The sequence below is a fragment of the Mobula birostris genome, chromosome 29, assembly GCF_030028105.1.
Source record: "Mobula birostris isolate sMobBir1 chromosome 29, sMobBir1.hap1, whole genome shotgun sequence".
In the NCBI taxonomy this organism is placed as follows: Eukaryota; Metazoa; Chordata; class Chondrichthyes; order Myliobatiformes; family Myliobatidae; genus Mobula; species Mobula birostris.
The window spans coordinates 31,254,025-31,276,753 of NC_092398.1; the positions used below are offsets into that span (position 1 = coordinate 31,254,025).

Consider the following 22,729-nt stretch of genomic DNA (forward strand, 5'->3'; position numbering starts at 1 on the left):
TCCCATCAACCATTCTGTTCTTGAACCTACTAACAAAATCCTTATTTCTATAGTTAACAATATTTTGAATAGTTTATGAATATCACAAGTCCTGGTTATGGGACCACTGACACCAGGCAGACAATCTCTGAAGAATATTGACAATGGATGGTATCACCCATCTTGTAAAGACACTGCCCAGAAGGCGGCAATGGCAAACCACCTTCGCAGGAAGATTTGCTATGAGTAATTGTGATCGTGGGAAGACCATGACGCCGTACAACATGGCACATAATGGATAAAAAAAAGTTTGTATTAAAATTGACATTTTTTTGTTCTAATTGTAAAAATTGTATGTGATTGTTTTTCCTGTGAATGCTGCTTATCTGTTGCTATTTGCTTGCGAGGCTGCAAGTAAGTTTTTCATTGTACCTGTGGAGCCATAGAGCCCTACAGCTAAGAAACAAGACCTTTGGCCCATCTAGTCCATGCCAAACTGTTAATCTGCCCCGTCCATATTCCAGCTTGGGACGTCGGATTTCGGAGTTCAATTCCGGCATCATCGGGATTGAGTCTGTAACATCCTCCCTGTGGAATGTGTGGGTTTCCCCCGGGCACTCTGGTTTCCTCCCACAATCCAAAAACGTACTGGTTAGTAGGTTAATTGGTCATTGTAAGTTGTTCCCTGATTAGGGTGGGGTTAAATTGGGGGGAGGGAGAGTGGTTGCTGGGCAGCGCTGCTCAAAGGGCTGGATGGTGGGGGGTGGGGGGAGAGATTGATAGATATAACAAATAAATGCATGCATATATACATAGAATATGCACCTGGACCAATCTCTGCTCAATTATCATCAGCATATTACCTGTAGCACCAGAGGTCCCAACACACTAGACCACTGCTCTACCACAATAAAGAGTGCCCACCATTCAATGCCCAGACTGTATTTCGGGAAATCTGATCACTTGGCTGCACACAACCAGAGGCTAACAAGCAAGGCTCCAGAGATAAGGACAACAAAGAGGTGATCATGCCAACCGGGGAGCAGCTACCGGATTGCCTTGAGTCAGTGGACAGAGTTGTGTTCAAGGATTCATCAGTGGATCTGAATGTACACCATGGTTGTCATGGCCAAGTACTAAACACCTGAGCTGATCAAGGGGCTGGAATACTCACTGAGATCTTTAACCTCTCGCTTCAGCAGCCTGAAGTACCCACTGGCTTCATGCAGGCTTCAAACATAACCGGTGTCTCAGAAGAATGTGGTAACCTATCATCCAGTAGCATTTACATCCACATAATGAGGTGCCTTCAGAGGCTGGTGATGAAACATATCAGCTCCTGCCTCAGAAGCAACTTGGATCTGCTCCAATTTGCCTACTGGAGCAACAGGTCCACAGGAGATACCATTTCCTTAGTTCTTCACTCAACCCTGGAACATCTGAACTGCAAAGATCTTTGTCTGTATTAACCACACAGCTTGGCATTCAGTACTATTATCCCTTCAAAACTAATGGATAAGCTTCAATACCTTGGCCTCAATACCTCCTTGTGCAATTGGATCCTTGATTTCCTCACTTGCAGACCTTAGTCAGTTCATTTGGCAACAGCATCTCCTCCACAATCTCCACCAGCACAGATGCACCACAGGGCTGCATCCTTAGCCCCCTGCTCTACCCACTTTACATTTATGACTATGTGGCAAAGCACAGCTCCAATGCCACTTTTACATTTGCTGATGACAACGCTGTCATCAGCCGAATCAAAGGTTACTGGGGTCCTGTCGGAGACTATGATCTACAGCTGCAGCTCAAACTATGGTTCTCCATAGTCGGTGGGTTCTCGTTCTTGCCATGCAGGTTGGCATTTCCATATCTCTAGGTGCGGCGTGGCAGACATGCGTCTTTGGGGTGCATGCCAATGTCGTCGACTGAAACGTCAAGACAATAGGAGGTGTGCACTACTGTTGGGAGAAGGCTCCACCACTCTTTCTCCCTTTGATGGTGAGTGACAGCCTGTCAGTCCTTGAGTCGGGAGACTTGGAGAAGCAATACAGAACATTGTAACGTCGAAACAGTGAGCTGCTGGATTGTTGTAGGAGTGATCTCTCTCTCCCTTGCTAGTGAGACAGCGTCTGTCTGGGATACCGAAGTAGTTTTTTGATGGACTCTAGATCATTGTCTCTTTGGGGGTCTTGCTGTTGCTTGCATGGTGGGGGGGAAGGAGGGGATTGGTGCTTATGCTGGAGCAAGTGGGGGGGAGGGAAGGGTTGATGGTTTTGTTGTTGCTTGTGTGTTGGAGGGGGGCTTTGGGGTTCTGACGTTCATTCTTTGGGTTTTTCTTGTTTTGTGGATGTCTGTGAAGAGTAAGGATTTCAGGTTTTGTATACTGTATACATTTTCTGATATTAATCGAACCATTGAAAGGTGGTGACGAATCAGCATACAGATCTGGCGGAGTGGTGCCTCAACAACAACCACTCACTCAATGTCAGCAAGACCAAGGAGCTGATTATTGACTTCAGGAGGAGGAAACCAGAGGTCCATGGGCCAGTTCTCAGAGGTGGAGAGGGTCAGCAGCTTGAAGTAACTTGATGTTACATTTCAGAGGACCTGTCTTGGCCCCAGCATGTAAGTACAATTACAAAGAAAGCATCCCAAAGTCTCTACTTCCTTCGAAGTTTGTGAAGTTTCAGCATGACATCTAAAACTTTGACTAACTTCAAAAATGTGTGGTGGAGAGTATATTGGCCATGGTTGCATCACGGCCTGGTACGGAAACATCAATTTACCTTCGACAGAAAATCCTACAAAAAGTAGTGAATACGGCCCAGTCCGTCATGGGTAAAATCCTCCCCACCACTGAGCACGTCTACACATAGCACTGTCGCAAGAAAGCAGTATCCATTGTCAGGGACTCCCACGACTCAGGCCATGCTCCCTTCTCGCTGCTGCCATCAAGAAAAAGGAAGAGAAGCCTCACAACTTCACAGCTCAGGTTCAGGAACAGTTGTTAGTCCTCAACCATCAGGCTCTTGAAACAGAGGGGATAACTTCACTCGCCCCGTCACTGAACTGTTCCCATACTTATGGATTCACTTTTAAGTACTCAATATTCTTGATGTTTATTGCTTGTTTGTTTATTTATTTGTTATTTCTTTTGTATTTGCACAGTTTGCTGTCTTTTGCACACTGATTCTTTGTCCGCCCCGTTGAGTGCGGTGTTTCATTGATGGTTCTTGGATTTACCGCGTATGCCCACAAAATAATAATTTGTTTTGTATATGGTGATATACTTTGATAATAAATTTACTTTGACATGTAACCCTCCCATCCAGATACTCCTGTTAAGTGTTGCGATCACTCTCGCATCCACCACTCCCGCTGGCAGCTCTGGGTGAAGATGATTCCACACAGGTTCTCGTGTGTGTGACAGTAAACTCGACGTTGACTGAAGTCCCACACCTCAAGGTTCAACAACAGCTTCCTCCCCACTGCCATCAGGTTCTTGAACCCAACTGAAAATCCTTAACACTACCTGTGACTATTTTCTTTCTTCTCTCTATCTTGCACGTGCCATCATTTATTTTGCATGTGTGAATAATGTATAACTCATGTTAATTTAAATTAATTTATGTTTGCTCCAATATTGTAATAACTATACTGCTGCTGAATAAAGAATCGAGTTTATTATCACTGACATATCAAGTCAAGTTTATTGCCATTTAACTATATACTTGTATACTGTCAAACGAGGCGATGTTTCCCCAGACCAGGGTGTAAAGCACAGTAGTACACATAACACACAGTAACCTAGGAATTAAACTTACAAATAAATTACGCATACATAAACAAAGTAAGGTGCATAAATTAAAAATTGTAAGGTGCAGAACAGATTAACTGGTGATGCTTTGAATGAGTTGCAGTAGGGAATTCAAAAACCTAATGGCCTGAGGGAAGGAGATGTTTTCCATCCTGACTGTTTTTGTCTTTATGCATCGGAGCCTCCTGCCTGATGGTAGGATGTCAAAGAGGATGGGTGGGATAATACTAAAGGCTGATTTATACTTGTGCATACGGGCTACGTCATAGGCCTGGTTTATACTTTTGTGTAGCCCTACGCCGTAGTGAGCAGTTGTGTCTGCGTCGCTCTGCAATTCACCGCCAAAATGCTAGTTGGCGGTGGGGTTTCTTCGTGAGAGACACGGACGAGGAAATGTATTTCAAATATTTTCGGATGTCGGCAGGTAGATTTGATGATTTGGTTCATCGTCTCCAACCATTTATTTCGCATCAGTGTACAGACATGGCAGAGAAAAGCAACCGGAAATGCGATGCTACCAAGCGGACCAATCACAGTTGTTGCGGTCTGCGTTGCTGCGACGCGTGAGTTACATTTTTGGGGAGGTGCACGTCACCCTACGGCATAGGGTACACGGTACCTATGGTGTACATTTGACACACAAGTATAAATCAGCCTTTAGGGCTCTGTGTCACAGCGCTCCTGATAAAAGTCCCTGATGGATGGTAGATAGACCCTATGGCCCTCTTGGCCATTCCCACAGTCCTTTGTAGGGACTTCTGGTCCGATGCTCGGCTGCTCCCAGACCAGATGGAGGTGCAGCTTGTTAGGGCGTTCTCAATGCTGCTCCTGTTAAAGTCAGTTAAAATGGGGGGAGTCTTGTTGCCTCAATCTCCTTAGGAAGTGGAGACCCTGCCTTCCTATTCAGGGAGGTGATTTCAGGGACCAGGTGAGGTCGTCCGTGATGTGAACTCCCAGGAACCTGGTGCACTTAACTCTCCCTATGGATGTGCAGAAGGGGATGGATTGTCTGCATCTTCTGCACGTATGCCGTTAACTTCTGCATTGTACATATGTCATGAGATTTGTTGTTTTGCAGCAGTAGTATAATGCAATACATAAAAATGACTATAAATCAGGGGTTCTCAACCTGGGATCCACAGGCCTGTCAGTTAATGGTAGGGGTCCATGGCATAAAAAATGTTGGGAACCCCTGCTATAAATTAACCCTGATGAAGGGTCTTGGTCCAAAGCATTGATTGTTTATTCCTCTCCGTAGATGCTGCCTGATCTGCTGAGTTCCTAAAGCATTTTGTGTGTGTTACTATGGATATCCAGCATCTGCAGAATCTCTTGTGTATAAGTAGTTCTAAAAGTGAGTAAAAAATAGTGAGGTGTTGTTCAATGGTTTGTGGGTTATTCAGGAGTCTGATGGTGGAGGAGGAGAAGCTATTCCTAAAACAGGCCGAATCAAAAAAGGTGGGGTTCAGGCCCTAGCAAGTATCGAAGTGACTGAACCCGATGTTTGGATGACAACTTGGATGCAGGGCCAGATTGAAAAGGCCAGGAGGGCCGGGCCAGTTCAGCTCACTGCTCCACATCATTTACTCCTGCTCTGTGCTGAACTATGGGTCTCGGACTCTCCTTATGGGCTTCAGTTCAGAACACTATTTGCCTGCATTTATTGTTTGCATGATTTTTGTTTTTCTGTCTCTGCACATTGGGATTTTGATGGCCTTATTTCTTAACGGGTTATTTTGGTTTCTATGTTCTGTGGCTGCCTGCAAGGAGACGAATCTCAAGGTTGTATAAGGTATACATACTTTGTTAATAAATGTAATTTGATCTTTGAGTGTGTGTCTTCAGACTCCTGTAGCGAATTTTCATGGTCGTTATAACCTGTGCAGGGTGTGCCCGCGGCAACAATGAACACATTTGTGAACTGAGAATCAGTATTGTGAGCAGTAGCAGGCCAGGGGCATGAGGGAGAGGGAACAAGAGGCAGGAGGTAGCCGAGCTGATACCTACCTTATACCCCTGAAGGTGCCCACGAAGCGATTCTTCACTGACTCGAGCCCACTTTACTCTGACGGACGATGAGCTTATGTTATCCATGGACACCGACTCTGGGCTGTGCAGAGGAGCTGGAGGGAGAGGAACGGTTTTAAAACCCAGTCAGATCCCACACAGCTCGGGAGCACCATCCTCCCCAAAGCTCCTCCCTCTCCCCTCCCCCTGGAAGCCTCCCTCTCCTTCCCCCCAACCTGTACTTGCTCCCGACTCACTGTTTTCGCCTGAATAGCCGATGACGGTGCTGGGCTCCGGGCCTGACCCTTCCTGGTTGTAGGACTGCACTTGTATCTGGTAGCGTACAAAGGTGGGGGTGGAGTTGACTACGTAGGGAGGGCTATCCACCACCAACTCTTTCCATTCGTCATCCACTCCCAGCCGTCGCCACTTCACAACGTAGTGCAGGCCGGGGGCGTTCTGGTCCAGCCCCTTCAGAACCTGAACACAACATCAGCCGCAGTTAGAATGCTGCCCTAGCTTCTCTCGAGTCAAGCAGACAATCCAGCTGACTGCGATGAGCTGTGGGAGGGGCAGAGGGGAGGGAGCATTGCGCTACGGGAGGGAGGGGCAGAAAGGAAAGAATGTCACGCTGTGGGAATGGTGGTGAGAAAGGAACACTGGGCTGCGGGAGGGGTGATGAGAAGGGAGCGCTGCACTGAGCGAGAGGCGGGGAGGAGGGTTGCCGATGAGGCAGGATTACTCATTGATCAAGGAGCAGTGAGGAGGGAGTGCAGGGCAGCCCAATGCTCCTTCCCACTGCAGTCTGTGGCATCCTGCTTTCATTGTGAGCTGTGGTCATCTGAGACACAAGGAGAGAGCGGGCTGTCATGGAAAACCAGGGCAGTCGTAAAATCAACCTTCCCCAGCTGGGTGCGTGGGCTCCAGCCACCACGTACCTGCCACGAGATGATCATGTTGCTGGGAAGAGATCCTTCTCCTTTCACTCCCTCTGGGTTCTTGTCTGGGACTGGACATCGGAAATAAATAGAGGTTAGGTCAGTCACATGGGGTTTCAGGGCAATGCCCTCTGATCATACAGCCAAGTCACAACAGAAAACACACGGACCCTATCCCCTCCGGGCCGACCCGTCCCCTCTACAGCTGGCGACCCCCTTCCTCTCCATGGCAGCCGCACCTCCTTGGCACCGATCAGGTGCCCTCCACACCAACCCATCCCCTATGCTCAGTACTGACCCTATCCACACTAAACAACAGCCCATTCTTCCTCACCCCAGCCTTGATCACCTCATGTCTCACACCGAGCTTCCTCTATGAGCTCCTCCCCAGTGCTTTCCCTGCAAGAAGCATTTCCCCCTCTAACCGTCTGCGCCTCCCCCGCACCCACCCCAGATCCACATCCATATTCCTCATTCCAACCTCGGGCCTCCCACCAACCTCCGAGCCGCTCCCTGTCCCATTGGCCCCAGCCTTTCACTGTGACCCCTGACCCTCGCCTCTCCTACTGACCCCACCCGCCATCCCCTGTCCCTCCCGACAACTCCCTCAGCTGACAGCTGCTCTGGGTCCTTCCCGTTGATGCCTGTTCACCTCTCACACCTGACCTGCTGGACAAACCTCGGCGGGTCGACCCACATCAGTAGGAAAGGACCTGTCAACACTCCGGGTCAAAACTGTTCACGGGATATTGATATTAACAGCTTCATTAGACCACTGCCCTTTGATTATATAACTCCAAGCAAACTCATCTCCAATCTCTTTGAGCCTCCCTTTGCAACTGGATCATCGACTTCCTGACCAACAGACCCCAATCAGTAAGTCAGGCAGCAACAGGTCCGCCCCACGATGATTCCCAACGCTGATGCCTCACAGTCCCTGTGCACTCATGGCTGTGTGGCCAGATTGTGCTCTAACTTCATCAGCAAGTTTGCAGGGGACATCATCGTAGTGGGCTGCATTTCAAATAACCACGAGTCAGAGTCATAAACTCGAGAAAGCCTGCAGACGCTGGAAATCCAGAGCAACGCACAAAATGCTGGAGGAACTCAGCAGGTCAGGCAGCATCCATGGAAGTGAATAAACAGTCGATGTTTCGGGCTGAGACACTTCTTCAGGACTGAGAAGGAAGGGGGAAGACGCCAGAATAAAAAGGGTGGGGAGGGGAGTAGGAGGCTAGCTAGAAGGGAGATAGGTGAAGCCTGGTGGGTGGGAAATCAAGGGCTGGAGAAGAAGGAATCTGATTGCAGAGGTGAGTGGACCATGGGGGAAAGGGAAGGAGGAGCAGACTCAGGGGAAAGTAATGGGCTGGTGGGAAGAAGTAAGAGGCCAGAGTGGGAATGGAAGAAGACAGGGTGGGGAGGGAATTTTTTTTAACTGGAAATCAGGAAGGAGAAACATGGCCCAGCGACATATTGTCATGACAACAGCCTTTCAATGTCAGCAAAAGACTTTGGGTTGGTGCATATGTTACTGTCTACATCAACAGAGTTGAGAAGACAAGAGCTTGCAACTCTTAAGACTGAACATCACCCATAGTATTTCCTGGTCTAATCGTGCAGACATCAAAGCTCACCAATGACTCTACTTCCTCAGGAGCCTAAAGTAATTCGGCATGCCCTTGTTAACCCACACCAATTTTTATCGGTGCACCACAGAAAGTATCCTATCCAGATGCCTCATGGCTTTGTATAGCAACTGCTCTGCCCGTGACAGCAAGAAACCACAGAGAGCTGTGAACACAGCTCAGCACAATGCAGACACCAGTCTCCTCTCCATGAATTCTGTCTGCATTTCTCACTGCCTTGGTAAAGCAGCCAACACAATCAATGACCCACCCCCCCCCCCCACCCCAGACATTCTCTCTTCTCTCTCTCTCCCATCAGGCAGGAGAAACAAAAACCTGACAGCACACACCACCAGGCTAAGAAAGGATCTGTTGGCACTGGAGAGGGTCCAGAGGAGGTTCACTAGAATCCTGGGAATGAAAAGGTTAGCATACAAAATGCGCTTAATGGCTCTGAGCCTGTACTCATTGGAGTTTATAAGAATGGGGGGGGGGGGGATCTCATTGAAACCTGTAAAAGATGTCAACAAAATAGAGAGAGTACGGAGAAGATTTACTAGAATGTTACCTGGGTTTCATCACCTAAGTTACAGAGAAAGGTTGAACAAGTTGGGTCTTTATTTCTTTGGAACATAGAAGGTTGAGGGGGGACTTGATAGAGGTATTTAAAATTATGAGGGGGATAGATAGAGTTGACATGGATAGGCTTTTTCCATTGAGAATGGGGGAGATTCAAACAAGAGGACATGAGTTGAGAGTTAAAGGGCAAAAGTTTAGGGGTAGCATGAGGGGGAGCTTCTTTACTCAGAGAGTGGTAGCTGTGTGGAACGAGCTTCCAGCAGAAATGGTTGAGGCAGGTTTGATGTTGTTGTTTAAAGTTAAATTGGACAGCTATATGGACAGCAAAGGAATGGAGGGTTATGGGCTGAGTGCAGGTCGGTGGGACTAGGTGAGAGTAAGAGTTCGGCACGGACTAGAAGGGCTGAGATGGCCTGTTTCCAGGCTGTATTTGTTATATGGTTATATTGAAAGATCTACATAGAATGTATACGGAGGGATGTTTCCTATAGTAGGGTAGTCTTGGACCAGAGTGCATCGTCTCAGAATACAAGAAAAAGTCTGCAGATTCTGGAAATCCAAGTAACACACACAAAATGCTGGAGGAACTCAGTAAGCCAGGCAGCATCTAGGAAAAGAATACAGTCGATGTTTCGAGGCCAAAACCTTTCGGCAGGATTAGAGATAAAAGCTAGACAGTAGGTTTAAAAGATTGAGGGAGGGGAGAAAGAAACACAAGGAGATAGGCAAAAGATGAAGTAAAGAGCTGGGAAAATGATTGATGAAAGAGACAGAAGGCCATGGAAGAAAGAAAAGGGGGGAGGAGCACCAGGGGGAGGTGGTGGACAGGCAAAGAGAAGGTGAGAGAGGGAAAAGGGGATGAAAATGGTGATGGAAAACAGATAGAGCTTAGGTGCTCTACCAGAGACAAGGTTCCTCTTGTCCTCACTACCACCCCACCAGTCTCCTCGTCCAGCACATAATTCTCCGAAACTTCCATCACCTCCAAAGGGATCCCACCACCAAGCACGTCTTTCCCTCCGCCAGCCCCAACTTTCTGCTTTCCACAGGGATCGCTCCCAATGTGACTCCTTTGTCCATTTGTCCCTCTCTACTGATCTTCCTCCTGGCACTTATCCTTGCAAGCAGAACAAGTGCTACATCTGCCCCTACACCACCTCCCTCACTACCATTCAGGGCCCTGAACAGTCCTTCCAGGTGAGGCGACACTTCGCCTGTGAGTCTGTTGGGGTCATGCACTGTGCTCGATATTCCCGGTGTGGCCTCCTGGATATCGGTGAGACCTGCCGTAGATTAGAAGACTGCTTCGTTGAGCACCTACGCTCCGTCCGCCAGAAAAAGTGGGATCTCCCAGTGGTCACTCATTTTAAATTCACTTCCCATTTCCATTCTGAAAATGTCCATCCATGGCCTCCTCCACTGTTGTGATGAGGCCACACTTAGGTTGGAGAAACACCACCTTATATTCCATTCGGGTAGCCTCCAACCTGATAGCATGAACATCGATTTCTCAGACTTCCAGTAATGTCCCCCACCCACCCCCTCCCTCACCTTTTCCCATCCCCTTGTTCCTCTCACCTTTTTGCCTACCATCGCCTCCCCCTGGTGCTCCTCCCCCCTTTTCTTTCTTCCATGGCCTTTTGTCTCTTTTACAAATCAACTTCCCAGCTCTTTACTTCATCCCTCCCCCTCCAGGTTTCACCTTACCTGGTGTTTCTGTCTCCCCTCCCTCCCCACCTTTTAAATCTACTCCTCAGCTTTTATCTCTAGTCCTGCAGAAGGGTTCTGGCCCGAAACTTTTACTGTACTCTTTTCCAAGATGCTGCCTGGCCTGCTGAGTTCCTCCAACATTTTGTATGTGTTGCTCAGAATACAAGGATGTCTATTTCGATGAGGAGGATTTCTTTAGCCAGAAGGAGGTGAATCTCTGGAATTCATTGATGGCTGAGGAGGCCATGTCATTGGGTATATTTGAAGTGGAGATTGATGGGTTCTTGATTAGTCAGGGCATCAAAGTAACAGGGAGAAGGCAGAGAGAGGGAGTGGAAGGGATAAATCAGTCATGATTGACAGCAGAACAGTCTTGATGGACTAAATGGCCAAATTCTGCTCCTATGTCTTACGCCTCAAGGACAACTTCTACCCTCATTATCAAATAGTGTCCTAGTATGATAAGATGGACTCGAGCTCACAATGTACCCCGTCATAGCCATGGGCATTATTCTCTGCCCACACTGCACTTTCTCTGCAACTGCAACACTTTATTCTGCATCCTGTTACTGTCTCTCTTGTAGGCCATGGCACCATACAATATCGGAGCAGAATTAGGCCATTCGACCCATCAATACGCTCCCATGTACTACCCAAAACACTAACGTGATGAAATGATCTGTATGGACGGCATCCAAAACAAAGTTTTTCCCTGTATCTCCGTACATGTGACAATAATAAACCAACTCCTTCCCCACTCTTGTTGCTTGGCCTGCAGATCATTTGTTGCTCCAGATTCCAGCATCCTGTGACTCCCATGCTTATTTAATGGCTAGATTACTTCATCCCAGTTAATGACACTTGCTTGTATCTAACCCACTGCCCTCCCCCAACCTCTCTGCCACCTGAAACTAACCTGCTCTCTTTCTTAGTTCTGATTTGCTACGCTGTCTAACCCACTGTGTATTTCCAGCAACATACATTTTGATTCACGCCTCCTACCTGGCAATGCATCACCTAACCCCACTCAGAGATAGGTACCACACGGAAACAGGCCCCTTGGCCCATCGCATCCATACTAACCACTGAGGACCCACTTATAGCAACTCCATCCTTCAATTCTCCCCGTATTCCCATCAACTCTTCATCAAACGCCAGCACCTAGCCACACATCTAGTAATCTAACTTACTGCATCATGGCCTAGTACAGAAACAGCAGTGCCCAGGAATGGAGAAGTCTACAAAGAATAGTGGACACAGTCCAGTCCATCACACTAAAGCCCTCCCCAACAATGAGCACATTTATAAGGAGCACTGCCACAAGGAAGCAGCATCCATCATCAAGGACCATTACAACTCACCCTGAATCCAGACAGTGCCAGCTCCTCACTACCGCTGGGCAGGAGGGACAGGAGCCTTAAGTCCCACACTATCCAATTCAGGAGCAGTTATTACTCTACAATCTTCAGCCTCTTGAACTGGCATGGATAACTTCATTCACCACGGATACAGCACAGGAACAGGCCCTTCCAGACGTTCGGACCTTGCCACTCAGCAACTCCCAATTTAACCTCAGCTTAATCATGGGATAACTGATGATGGACGCTGCTTTCTTGTGACCAATGACCAATTAACCTACCAACCAGCAGACCTTTGGACTGCGGGAGGAAACTGGCGCACACAGAGGAAACCCAGACAGTCATGGGGAGAACGTACAAACTCCTTACAGACAGTGGCGGGAATTGAACCTGGATCGCTGGTGCTATAAAACATTACGCTATCCACTCCACCACCATGCTGCCCACAGTATTCTTCCACAACCACAGACTCACTTTCAAGGACTCCACAACTCATATTTCCAATATTATTTATTTTTACTGTTTGCAGTTCGTCTTCCTTTGCACATTTGCTGCTTGTCAGTCTTTGTTCATGTGTGTGTCTGTCTGTCTAGGTACCATATCCGATGTGGGCTTTGGTGACCATGGTTTTCCATATAGATCTATCCTTCGTTTTTGGGATGACTTCCATTTCCTCGATGTGTAGCCACCTGGCTATGCTTTTGATGTACATAAGCTGAGATCTTCCTCTAGGTTTACTCCCCTCAATCTTTCCAGAGAGTATGAGTTTTTCTAGTTCATCTTTCCGCATGATGTGTCCTAGGAATCTGAGTTGTCTTTCTCTTATTGTTGGTATGAGTGATCGAACTGCTTGGGCTCTTCTGAGAACTTCTTCATTTGATGTTTGTGTGGTCCATGATATTTTTAACATTCTCCTGTAGAACCATAATTCAGTTGCTTCTAGTCTCTTTTGTTTTTCCATTGCTGGAGAAACGGTCCAGCATTCACTTCCATAAATCTGGATAGAATAAATGTAGCACTGCAGTATTCTGTTTTTAGTGTTTATGTATAGCTTTTCACAAATTTCATTGAAATTATTTATTTTCCTGTAAATGTCCACAAGAAAGTGAATCTCAAGGTGATGTATACATACTTTGATAATAAATTTACTTTGAACTTTGATACAAATACAACTGAGCTACCAACCTGCACACCTTTGGATGGAACGGGAAGCATGTAAACTCCTCTCCGGCAGCACCGGAGCTCAGGATTGAACTCCGGTCACTGGAGCACCTCTACAGCAAGCTATGCCCTCACAATCCTCCCCAACGCACAGCCCCAACCCAACACCAAGCTAGCCCCTCCGCATTTCCCCGCCCCTCTGCAGTTCATTCATCATCACTCACAGTAGCTTGAATAAGTTCAAAGTAAACAGTACATACAGTGCCTTGAACAGGTTTTCAGCCCTCACACTATTTTCATATTTTGCTGTCTCATTTTCTAGACTTTAAATATATCAAAGAAGTATTTTTTGAGGTTATCTACAAAACATTATGCATCATGTCAAATCAAAAGAAAAATTCCAAAGCCTGTCAATTTATTGAAAATTAAAAATCAAAATTGTGAGGCTGAAAAAATATTCATCCCCTTTGCAATTATTACGCAAACTTTGCTCAGGTGCAAGACTGTTTATTATTTACCAACGCACACAATTTATTGATGTAGAAAATTGGAGGAACACCTGTTTTCAATGAATTCATGAGAACAACTACTCCCTCTTTCTGTAAGGTTTGACAGTACAGTAGATTGTCAACAGACCAGACCAAACTGAAGTCAGAAGAGCATTCAAGGCACGTCAGGGAGGTAATAATAGAGAAGCACAAATCTGGGGAAGGGTATGGGACCATCTCAAAGGCACTGAACATAACTTGGTGTTCAGTGCAGTCCGTCATGAAAAAGTGGAAAAACTATGAAACCATAGCCGCACTGCCTAGGTCAGGCCACCCCTCTAAACTTAATTGCTGGAGAAGAATGGCACTTGTAAGAGAGGCCTCCGTGGCACCAACAGTCACTCTGAGTGAGCTGCAGAGGTCGGCAGCTGCAACTGGAGATGAATTTCATGGGTTTACAATCTCTAAGGTCTTGCACGAAAAGGGTATTTAGGCAAGAGTAGCAAGGAATATGCCCTAGCTAAAAAAAAATCCTTGCCTGTAAAGATTCTGCAAAGCATCACTTAGAAAATACTGTAAAGGTGTGGCCTCAACACTAAGTGGTGTGCGTGGCATAAATTTTACACTACACATCAGCCAGGTGACACCATCCCTACTGTAAACAATGGTGGAGGAAGTATCAGGCCATTTTCAGCAGCAGGGACTGAAAATCTAGTCAAGATTGATGGGAAGATGGATGCTGCTGAATACAGAGAGATCCTGGATAAAAACCTGCTAATCTGCCAGAAAGCTTAAACTGGGGAGAAAGTTCTGTAGGACAATGACCCAAACCGCACCACCAGAGCAACCATGAAGTGGCTTCAAATGAAGAAAATTGATGTCCTTGAGTGGCCCAGTCAGAGTCCTAGCCTTAACCCGATCCAACATCTCTGGCTAGACCTCAAGGTTGCCGTCCACCACTGCTCCCCAACTAACCTGACACAACTTGAGCAATTTTACAAAAAGGACTTACATTTAGACTTATATAGACTATAGACTACAACCTCACCCAATTACTGCTATTTTTGAGTTACCAATGATAGATTCAAATCGTTTAACCTCTTCAGCTCGTCGGATGATTGCATTTCTTACTTTAATAGCTAGAAGATCCATTTAGCTGATTTGAAAAGAGATTAATCCTCCTACCACATTTCATTGGTTTTCTCAAGCTATGTTGTGTTTAAATTTGGAAAGAAATATAAGTGTTGTTTATCATCCCTCTATTAAATTCGAAAAGACTTGGAGGCCATTTATTCAACACTTTCATATGATGTAATTTGACCATTTCCAAACTTATTTTACTTCTCTGTAATATTGGTTGAGAGGAACAGAGTCGTCGACACTAAGGTTTTCTTTTTTCTCTTTTTTTTTTTACGATGTTACAAAACAGCCCATGTCTTTTTTTTAGTTTAGTTGATTAATTCTGTTTAGATTAGTTTTTTTTTTACTTTTTTATGATGTTTTTTAGATATTTCCTTTGTTTTATATTATTCATTTGTATCCTATATGATTGGGAGTTTTATCATTTAAGTGTTATCCAGCTTTATAGTCACTTATATTAATTATAACAATGTATTCCCAATAACTTTGTACAATTACCATGTTATGTTTATTTTTATGAAACTAATAAAAAGATTGAAGAAGAATTTTACAAAGAGGAATGGCAAATCTTGCTCATCATGCTATTCAAAGCTAATAGATGCTCATTTATGTAAACAAAGGTTTGAGGGCTGAATATGTTTTGAAGGCCATATACTATCACCATATGCTATCTTGAGATTCATCGTCTTGCAGACATTCACAGTAGAACAAAGAAATACAATAGAATCAGTGAAAAACTACACACAAACAACCAATGTGCAAAAGAAGAGAAACTGTACAAATAAATAAATATTACTGAGAACACGAGTTGTAGAGTCTTTGGAAGTGGGTCTGTAAGCTGTAGAATCAGTTCAGTGTGGAGCTGAGTGAAGTTATCCACACCAATTCAGGTTGACGGGTGATAACCATTCCTGAAGGTTGACGGGTGATAACCATTCCTGAACCTGGTGATGTGGGACTTAAAAGTCTGATGATAGCAGCGATGACTTTATGTCAGACCCTGCCACCTTCAGCACTCCTGACCTTCTTGGCCCTGCCCACAGCTAAAGAAGCCATGCGCCCCACACTGTGCTCCCCACTCCTCACGTGCCTCGCCTCCCCCCTCAGCCCACCACCCACCTGCCGCCGGCGTCATGTAGCGCTCCGTGGCCTGGCTGGGGTTGCTGCTCCCAACGCGGTTGACGGCCACGACCCGGAAACTGTAGTTGACGTAGGGAGAGAGTTCCAGCACAGCCTGGAGTTGGTTGCCCTTCATGTGCTTCAGCTTGTGCCACGTGCCTGGTTCAAAAACGTTCTCCTCAAACTCAATGATGAACTCTGGGGGAACAGGGGCAAAGCTTCAACGACAGCAAAATCATAAACACAAGAGATTCCACAGATGCTGAAAATCCAGAGCAACACACAAAAATTGCAGGAGGAACTCAGCTGAAGGATTTTGGTTTGAAACGTCAACTATTTATTCCTCTCCATAGATGCTGCCTGATCTGCTGAGTTCCTCCAGCATTTTGTGTGTGTAATTCAATGTCACTTCCTCCCTGCCCCCTCACCGAGACACAGAGCTCTCAGTTACTAAGAGCTCAACCCTCACACCCCGTCATCCTTCATACAGACTGAATCACTCAGTATCCAGCTCGCAATTCCTCACCCTCACACTTCCCACCCCCACTTCTCACACATACTGAGACATACACTGTTGCATACACCCCACCCTTTCACTCCCTAACTCCCCAATCCCTCACACACACCACCCCTCATCCATCACACATATAGCACTCAGTTACAGACATAACCACAATCCCCCCAACCCACAACACTCTCCAACCATCACCCCTCCTCAATCACTCAGAGCACCCGGTTACAGGCTGTCCCCCCCCCCCCCACAAAACTGGGCAATCAGACTAGAGCGATAGATAGAGACTGCACCCTTCACACACTCTGAGCCCTCGTCTCCTTCCCACTCGGAGACCGGGGTCATGCAGCAGTGAAAGGTTGAGCCCAGCCCTGTCCTCTCCTATTCACTCCATCTGGGAGCAGGAAACACTTCCTCCCCCACGGAACCACCTCTCGCAGCTATTACAGTCAGTAGTCTTTTTGGATAAGTCTTTATTACCTTTATATAGTGCGATGAGCAGGATTTGCCCATTCCCCATGCAAACTTGCTCAGGCTCTGCCAAGTTAGTTGGGGAGTAGCAGTGGACAGCAATCCTGAGGTCTTGCCAGAGATGTTTGATCGGGTTAAGGTCAGGACTCTGACTGAGCGTTACGAGATGCCCCTAACTGTGCCAGCTTCCGGGATTTAGATGCTCAAGCTCCCCGGAGCACAGATAGCTGACAAGGGTTCAAGACTGTCCTGCTAATTGATAATCAGGTTTCTAGTGCCAAAAATTGAGTGATTAAGGAACACCTAAACTGTGGTTCTGTGCTCAATTGTAAGCCTACTTGTGATAACATCTAGTGTTTGTTTTGAGCTCAGATCCAGTGTAATTCCATGTCTCAAACCTTGCTTCGGATATCCCAGCATTTGGGTCCAATTCATCCCCATCCAGGACTCCCGTCACAGTACGACTGAGACAACACAGAACCAGCAGGGTATCAGGTGCTTTTCGTCAGCTATGGCCAGCCACAGTGAAATCATTTCCAGACATGGCCTGGAGATACCTGACCTCCAGGTCGCCATTTACCACGTATTGCAGAGAGGAAGCTGAAGTCACTCGGGCGAGGCTGTTGGCCAGTCCATCTTCCAGCCCCGGAGAGATTCGATGGTGACCCAGGTTCTTGCCTTGGCTTCCTCGTCCAATGCTCATTAGTATTTGAACCCCAGCCGTCCCGGTTCCCTTGGGAACACAAAAGTGTGGCCTTCATTATCTCTCTTCTGATTGGAAGAGCCTGGCCTGGGCCACCGCACATTGGGGACGTAGGTCAGAAACTTGCTCGGATCTGGAGGAATTCAGGGCTGCCATGAGGAAGGTGTTTCATCACCCCATCAGAGCCAGCCAAGCTTCTGACTGCCTGATGAAGATCCGACGGTGGGGGTGGGGGGAAGATGATCAGTGGCCGACTACACAACCGAATTTTAGCCCTTGGCCCAGGAGAGTGGTTGGAACGGGGAGGCCTTGGTCACACTATACCGCCACGGACTCAGAGATGAATTGAAAGATGCCCTTGCCTTGGGAGAGCCAGCAGAGAACTTGGAAGTTCTGATCGGCCAGTCCATCTGTCTCGATAATGGTCTGGCAGAGTGAGAGTAGGACCATGTCAGGAGGGTGAGCTGATATGAGTCCGGCCCCTACGCATTGCAGTTCCCCTTCCCAACCTCGGACCATGACCAGCTCAAGATGTAGTCAAACCCATGCAGGTTACTGCTACTGGACTATCTGCCGATGAGAGGTCCCGGCATCACTGCTTTTACTTTGGGGAAGCAGGTTACCTGTGGGCCGAATGTCCAAAGTTGTAGCTACCTGGGAAACTGCTAAGCCATCTGGTGTCAGGAGAGCTGTGACGGTAGTAGCCACTATGCCCAATCCCACGGATTATAGTTTCATGCTGAAGGAGGAGCTCACTTGGGGTAAGAAGTTGCGGCAAGTGAAGGCTTTTGTGAACTCTGGGGTGGCGGGTAATTTCCTGGATTTAGGAACTGCCCACCAATTCAACGTACTGCTACGAGAGTTGAGCCAGGCCATGCCCTCAACTCTCTTGGACGGCCGCCTGCTCGGGTCCGGGCAGATCCAGCAATTGACTGTGATGTTGCAGATGAGGACAGGGGATCACATGGAAGACATTAGTTTCTACATTACTGACTCTCCACTCATACCCCTGATCCTCGGGTACCCTTGGCTTTCCCAGCATAGCCCACCCGTGGACTGGAGAGAGGAGAGAATCACTGCTTGCTCCAGTCATTGTAAGAGAGTCAGCTTGTGGCATGGTGTTCCGACAGCCAGATTCCCTCGTGACCAATGCCCAGTAAGGGGACAGAATTCAGTGCAGAGGGACCTGAGGCCTCTGGAGACATAGTCCAGTCCTCAAGAGTGGACAAGCTGGTCCCGGCCAATGGGACTGGGCGAGCCCCGACACAATCTAGTTGGGATCCCACTGGAACTAGAGAGAGGGAATCTATAGTTCAGGAAAGTCCAAGGAAATGACCAAACAGACTGAGAAACGTGCTGCTAAGCTTAAGTAATTCAGTCACCAGGTTCCAAGGAAGGCAAAGACTCCCTGAAGCCTGTTCCCAAGGGGCAAGAACCCTCTGTAAGGCCTTGCTACTGTTTCCTGAGGATACAGGCAGGGATTTGGACTCAGTTTTGGCCACTGTTTCTACTTTGTGAGCTTAGGGAGAGAACTCTGAGGTCTGTCGAATCACCCCAATCACCTAAGAAGCCTCAGGAATCATCCTCGATGGAAGGTCAGGAGGAGATAGCAACATCCAAACCAGTCAAAATCCATTTCGAGGACTGGAAGAGGTCTTCAGCAAGGGAGAGGCCTCGACTCTTCCACTGCACTGACCCTATGACTGTGCTGTAGATCTGCTGCCTGGTATTTGTCCCCCACAGGGTTGATTGTATGTGCTCTCAGATGCAGAGAGAAGCGCAATGGAGGAGTATGTAAAGGATGCTCTTGCCATGGCTTCATTCAGCCCTCTACCTCACCTGCCAGTGCAGACTTCTTCTTCATACAAAAGAAAGATGGGAACCTGCAGCCAGGATTTGATTATAGGGGATTAAACCATATAATGGCCAAGAATTGCTACCCCCTTTACACTCATGAATATGGCTTTCAATATGCTCCAAGGAGTGAGGGTATTCACAAAAATATGCCTACAGAGTGCATACAATCTGGTCCATATTATGGAAGGCGATGAGTGGAAGACTGCATTCAATACATGAACCGGGCACTACGAGAACCTGGTTATGGACTTGTGAACTTTCCAGCCATTTTCCAAGCCCTTATAAGCGATGTATTCCGGGATACACTCCTTTGTCTAGATGATATCATAATCTTCTCCAAGTCCATGAAAGAGCATGTCACCCACGTCAGGGACATTTTAAAGAGACTTCTAGACCTTGGACTTTATGTTAGAGAAGTTGGAGAAGTCAGAGTTTCATGTGACAACTATTTCGTTTTTGGATTTCATCATCTTCATGGCAATCTCAAGATGGACCTTACCAAGACCCAGGCAGTCAGAGACTGGCTACCACCATCCAGTATCAAACTAGTTCAGCGATTCCTGGGGTTTGCTAACTTCTACCGGAAGTTCATCAGGAACTTCAGCTTAGTGGCAGCTCCGCTGACAGTGCTCACTAAGAAATCCATGGGCCCTTTTGTCGAGATGATTGAAGCAGAGGCTGCTTTTCACAGCTTAAGCAGTTCACAACAGCTCCCATCTTGGTTTCTCCTAACCCAGACCTTCCCTTTATTGGGGAAACAGATGCCTTAGACATCAGAGTGGGCGCACTCTTGTCTCAAAGATCACCTCCAGACAGTAAACTTCACCCATGTGCATTCTTCTCCAGGTGGCTACACCGGCAGAGAGGAACTATGACATCGGGACCTTCTTGCGGTTAAGTGAGCCTTGGAGTCCAAGAGGCTGAATTCCAGGCAGGCCAGGTTGGCTTTGTTCTTTAACTGTTTTGAATTCATCCTGACCTACTGACTGGGGTCGAAAAACAGAAGCTAGATGCTCTGTCCCGTCAGTTTGATGAACCAGAACGGGAAAAGCACCCTACCACCAGGGTGGTAGCACCATGGTGCTGACGCTCTTGTTCACAGGCCCAAGCTCAAGGGGAGATTCCTAGGAACAGTCCTCCGGGTAGGCTGTTCGTACCAAGTTCCGTCAGGTCCCAGGTACTCCATGGGGACGTTTATCGAGAATGACTGCACACCCAGGGATTGCCAGGACTCTTGAGTTTATCAAAAGGAGGTACTGGTGGCCTGGAATGACGAAAGAGGTTCAGCAGTATGTGCAGGCAAGCAAAGTGTGTGCTCAGGACAAGGAACTCCTACCCGACCTCAAGGACTTCTCCACTCCCTACCTGGTCTGGAAAGACCTTGGACACACATCTCCATGGACTTGGTCACAGGTCTCCCACCATCAAAGGGGAAGCCAGTCAGCATGGTAGTTGTCGATCAGTGTTCAAAAGCCTGCAAGTTCATTGCCTTGGAGAAGCTACTGTCCGCAGCGAAGATAGCTGAGATTGTTCTGGACCAGGTCTTCAGGATCCACAGATTCCCGGTGGACAGTGTCTCAGATCGTGGTTCACAATTCACATGACATTTCTGGAGGGCTTTCTGTAAAACTGACAGGGGCAACAGCAAGCCTTTCCTCTGGGTTTCACCCGCAGTCCAACGGCCAGGTGGAGCGGACCCAACCAGGATTTAGATGCCTGACCTTGGAAAGACCTGATGAGTGTGACCATGTGATGTGGGCAGAGGTTGCCCTCAACACCTTACAGCATTCGGTGCATAGGATGTCACCTTTCAAGTGCCAGTTTGGTTATCCTCTGCCTCTCTCTCCGAGGTTGGGGTCCCTGAGGCCGAAGATTTCATCCACCCGCTGCAAGTAAAGGGCAAGAGAGATTTTGCTGGACTCTACCTGAAGAGTGGAGACCAAGGCGAACCGAAAGAGAAGTCAGGGATCTGCTTTACAGCCCAGGTAACAGGTCTGGCTGTCCACTCATGATTTGCCTCTCTGCGTGGAATCTAAAAAGCTGGTGCCCAAGTTCGCTGGACGCCTTGAAATCCTGAGGAAAGTAAACCCTGCCTGGCTTACACCTTGTAGGTCCCCGGTACCCTAAAGATCGATCCCACCTTCCACATTTCCAAATTAAAACCTGTCCGCGTCAGCTCCTTAGCCCCGCCACCATCCAGGTTTATCGAGAGGGAACAGGTCTTCACAGTAAAAAGACTTTTGGACTCGCGTACCGTTCAAGCAGTTTGGCAATACCTCACGGACCAGGAAGGATTTAGACCCGAGGAGAGATGCTGGGCACCTGAAAGAAACATCTTGGATCTAGCTCTCATCCATGATTGTCATCACCACCTCTCCCACAGCCAGGGCTGTCAGGCGTTGGCCACAGGGAAGGGGGTCTTGTTAAGAGATGCTCCCCCCAACACACCAGCTTCCAGGATTTAGATGCTCAAACTCCCAGAGTACAGATAGCTAACACAACCCCTTTAAGGGTTCAGGACAGTCCTGCTAGTTGGTAATCAGGTTTCGAGTGCCAAGAACTGAACATTTAATGAACACCTGAACTGTGGTTCGGTGCCCAACCATAAGCCTACTTGTGATACCATCTACTGTTTCTTTTGAGCTCAGATCCAGTGTAATACCGTGTCTCCAATCTTGCTTTGGATATCCCTGCTTTTGGGTCCAACTCATCCTCGTCAAGGAATCTCTTCACACTGGGCCACTCCAGGATATAAATTTTCTTGCTCTGGCAGTGTGCTTTGGGTTGTTGTGCTGCTGAAAGACAAACTTCCTCCCTAGTCTAAGCTTTCTGGCAGAGATTAGCATGTCTTTATCCAGGATCGCTCTGTATTTGGCAGCATTCATCTTCCCTAACCTTAACACACTGTAATAACTGTGAGAGGTGATCTAACTAAGTACTTAGCAATGGGAAATGAAATTTTGATCTGTTAACATTTCAGGTTTTGAATTTTTAGTTTTTCACGCTTTACAATTTTCCCTGTGTTTTGGGGATCTATTGCGAAAAAAGGAGCATATTCACAAATAAAAATTCTCAGTTAAATTGTTTCAAAATCCCTAATTCTAAAATTCATTTATGCAAACAAAGGGTCGGAGGCTGAATACTTTTTCCAAGGCACTGTAATCTTTCCTGTAATACCATGGGCTCTTATCTTGCTTGTCTAGCAGCCTTACACGTGGCACCTTGTAAAAGGGGTGTAGTCCATCAGGTCCAGATGATCTATC

The 22,729-nt window shown here is 47.2% G+C and overlaps 1 protein-coding gene across 4 annotated transcripts in view; it reads right to left on the reverse strand.

Annotated features, from left to right (window-relative positions):
* l1cama (L1 cell adhesion molecule, paralog a) overlaps positions 1-22,729 on the reverse strand; it is a 325,567-nt gene that overhangs the window by 31,891 nt on the left and 270,947 nt on the right. For all 4 annotated transcript variants that reach the window (XM_072246918.1, XM_072246920.1, XM_072246919.1 and 1 more), the window contains 4 exons: positions 15,925-16,122; positions 6,745-6,815; positions 6,064-6,286; positions 5,807-5,922 (listed from right to left, as the gene is read on the reverse strand). In XM_072246918.1, the coding sequence (XP_072103019.1) occupies positions 5,807-5,922; positions 6,064-6,286; positions 6,745-6,815; positions 15,925-16,122 (608 nt within the window). The remainder of the gene's footprint in view (positions 1-5,806; positions 5,923-6,063; positions 6,287-6,744; positions 6,816-15,924; positions 16,123-22,729) is intronic.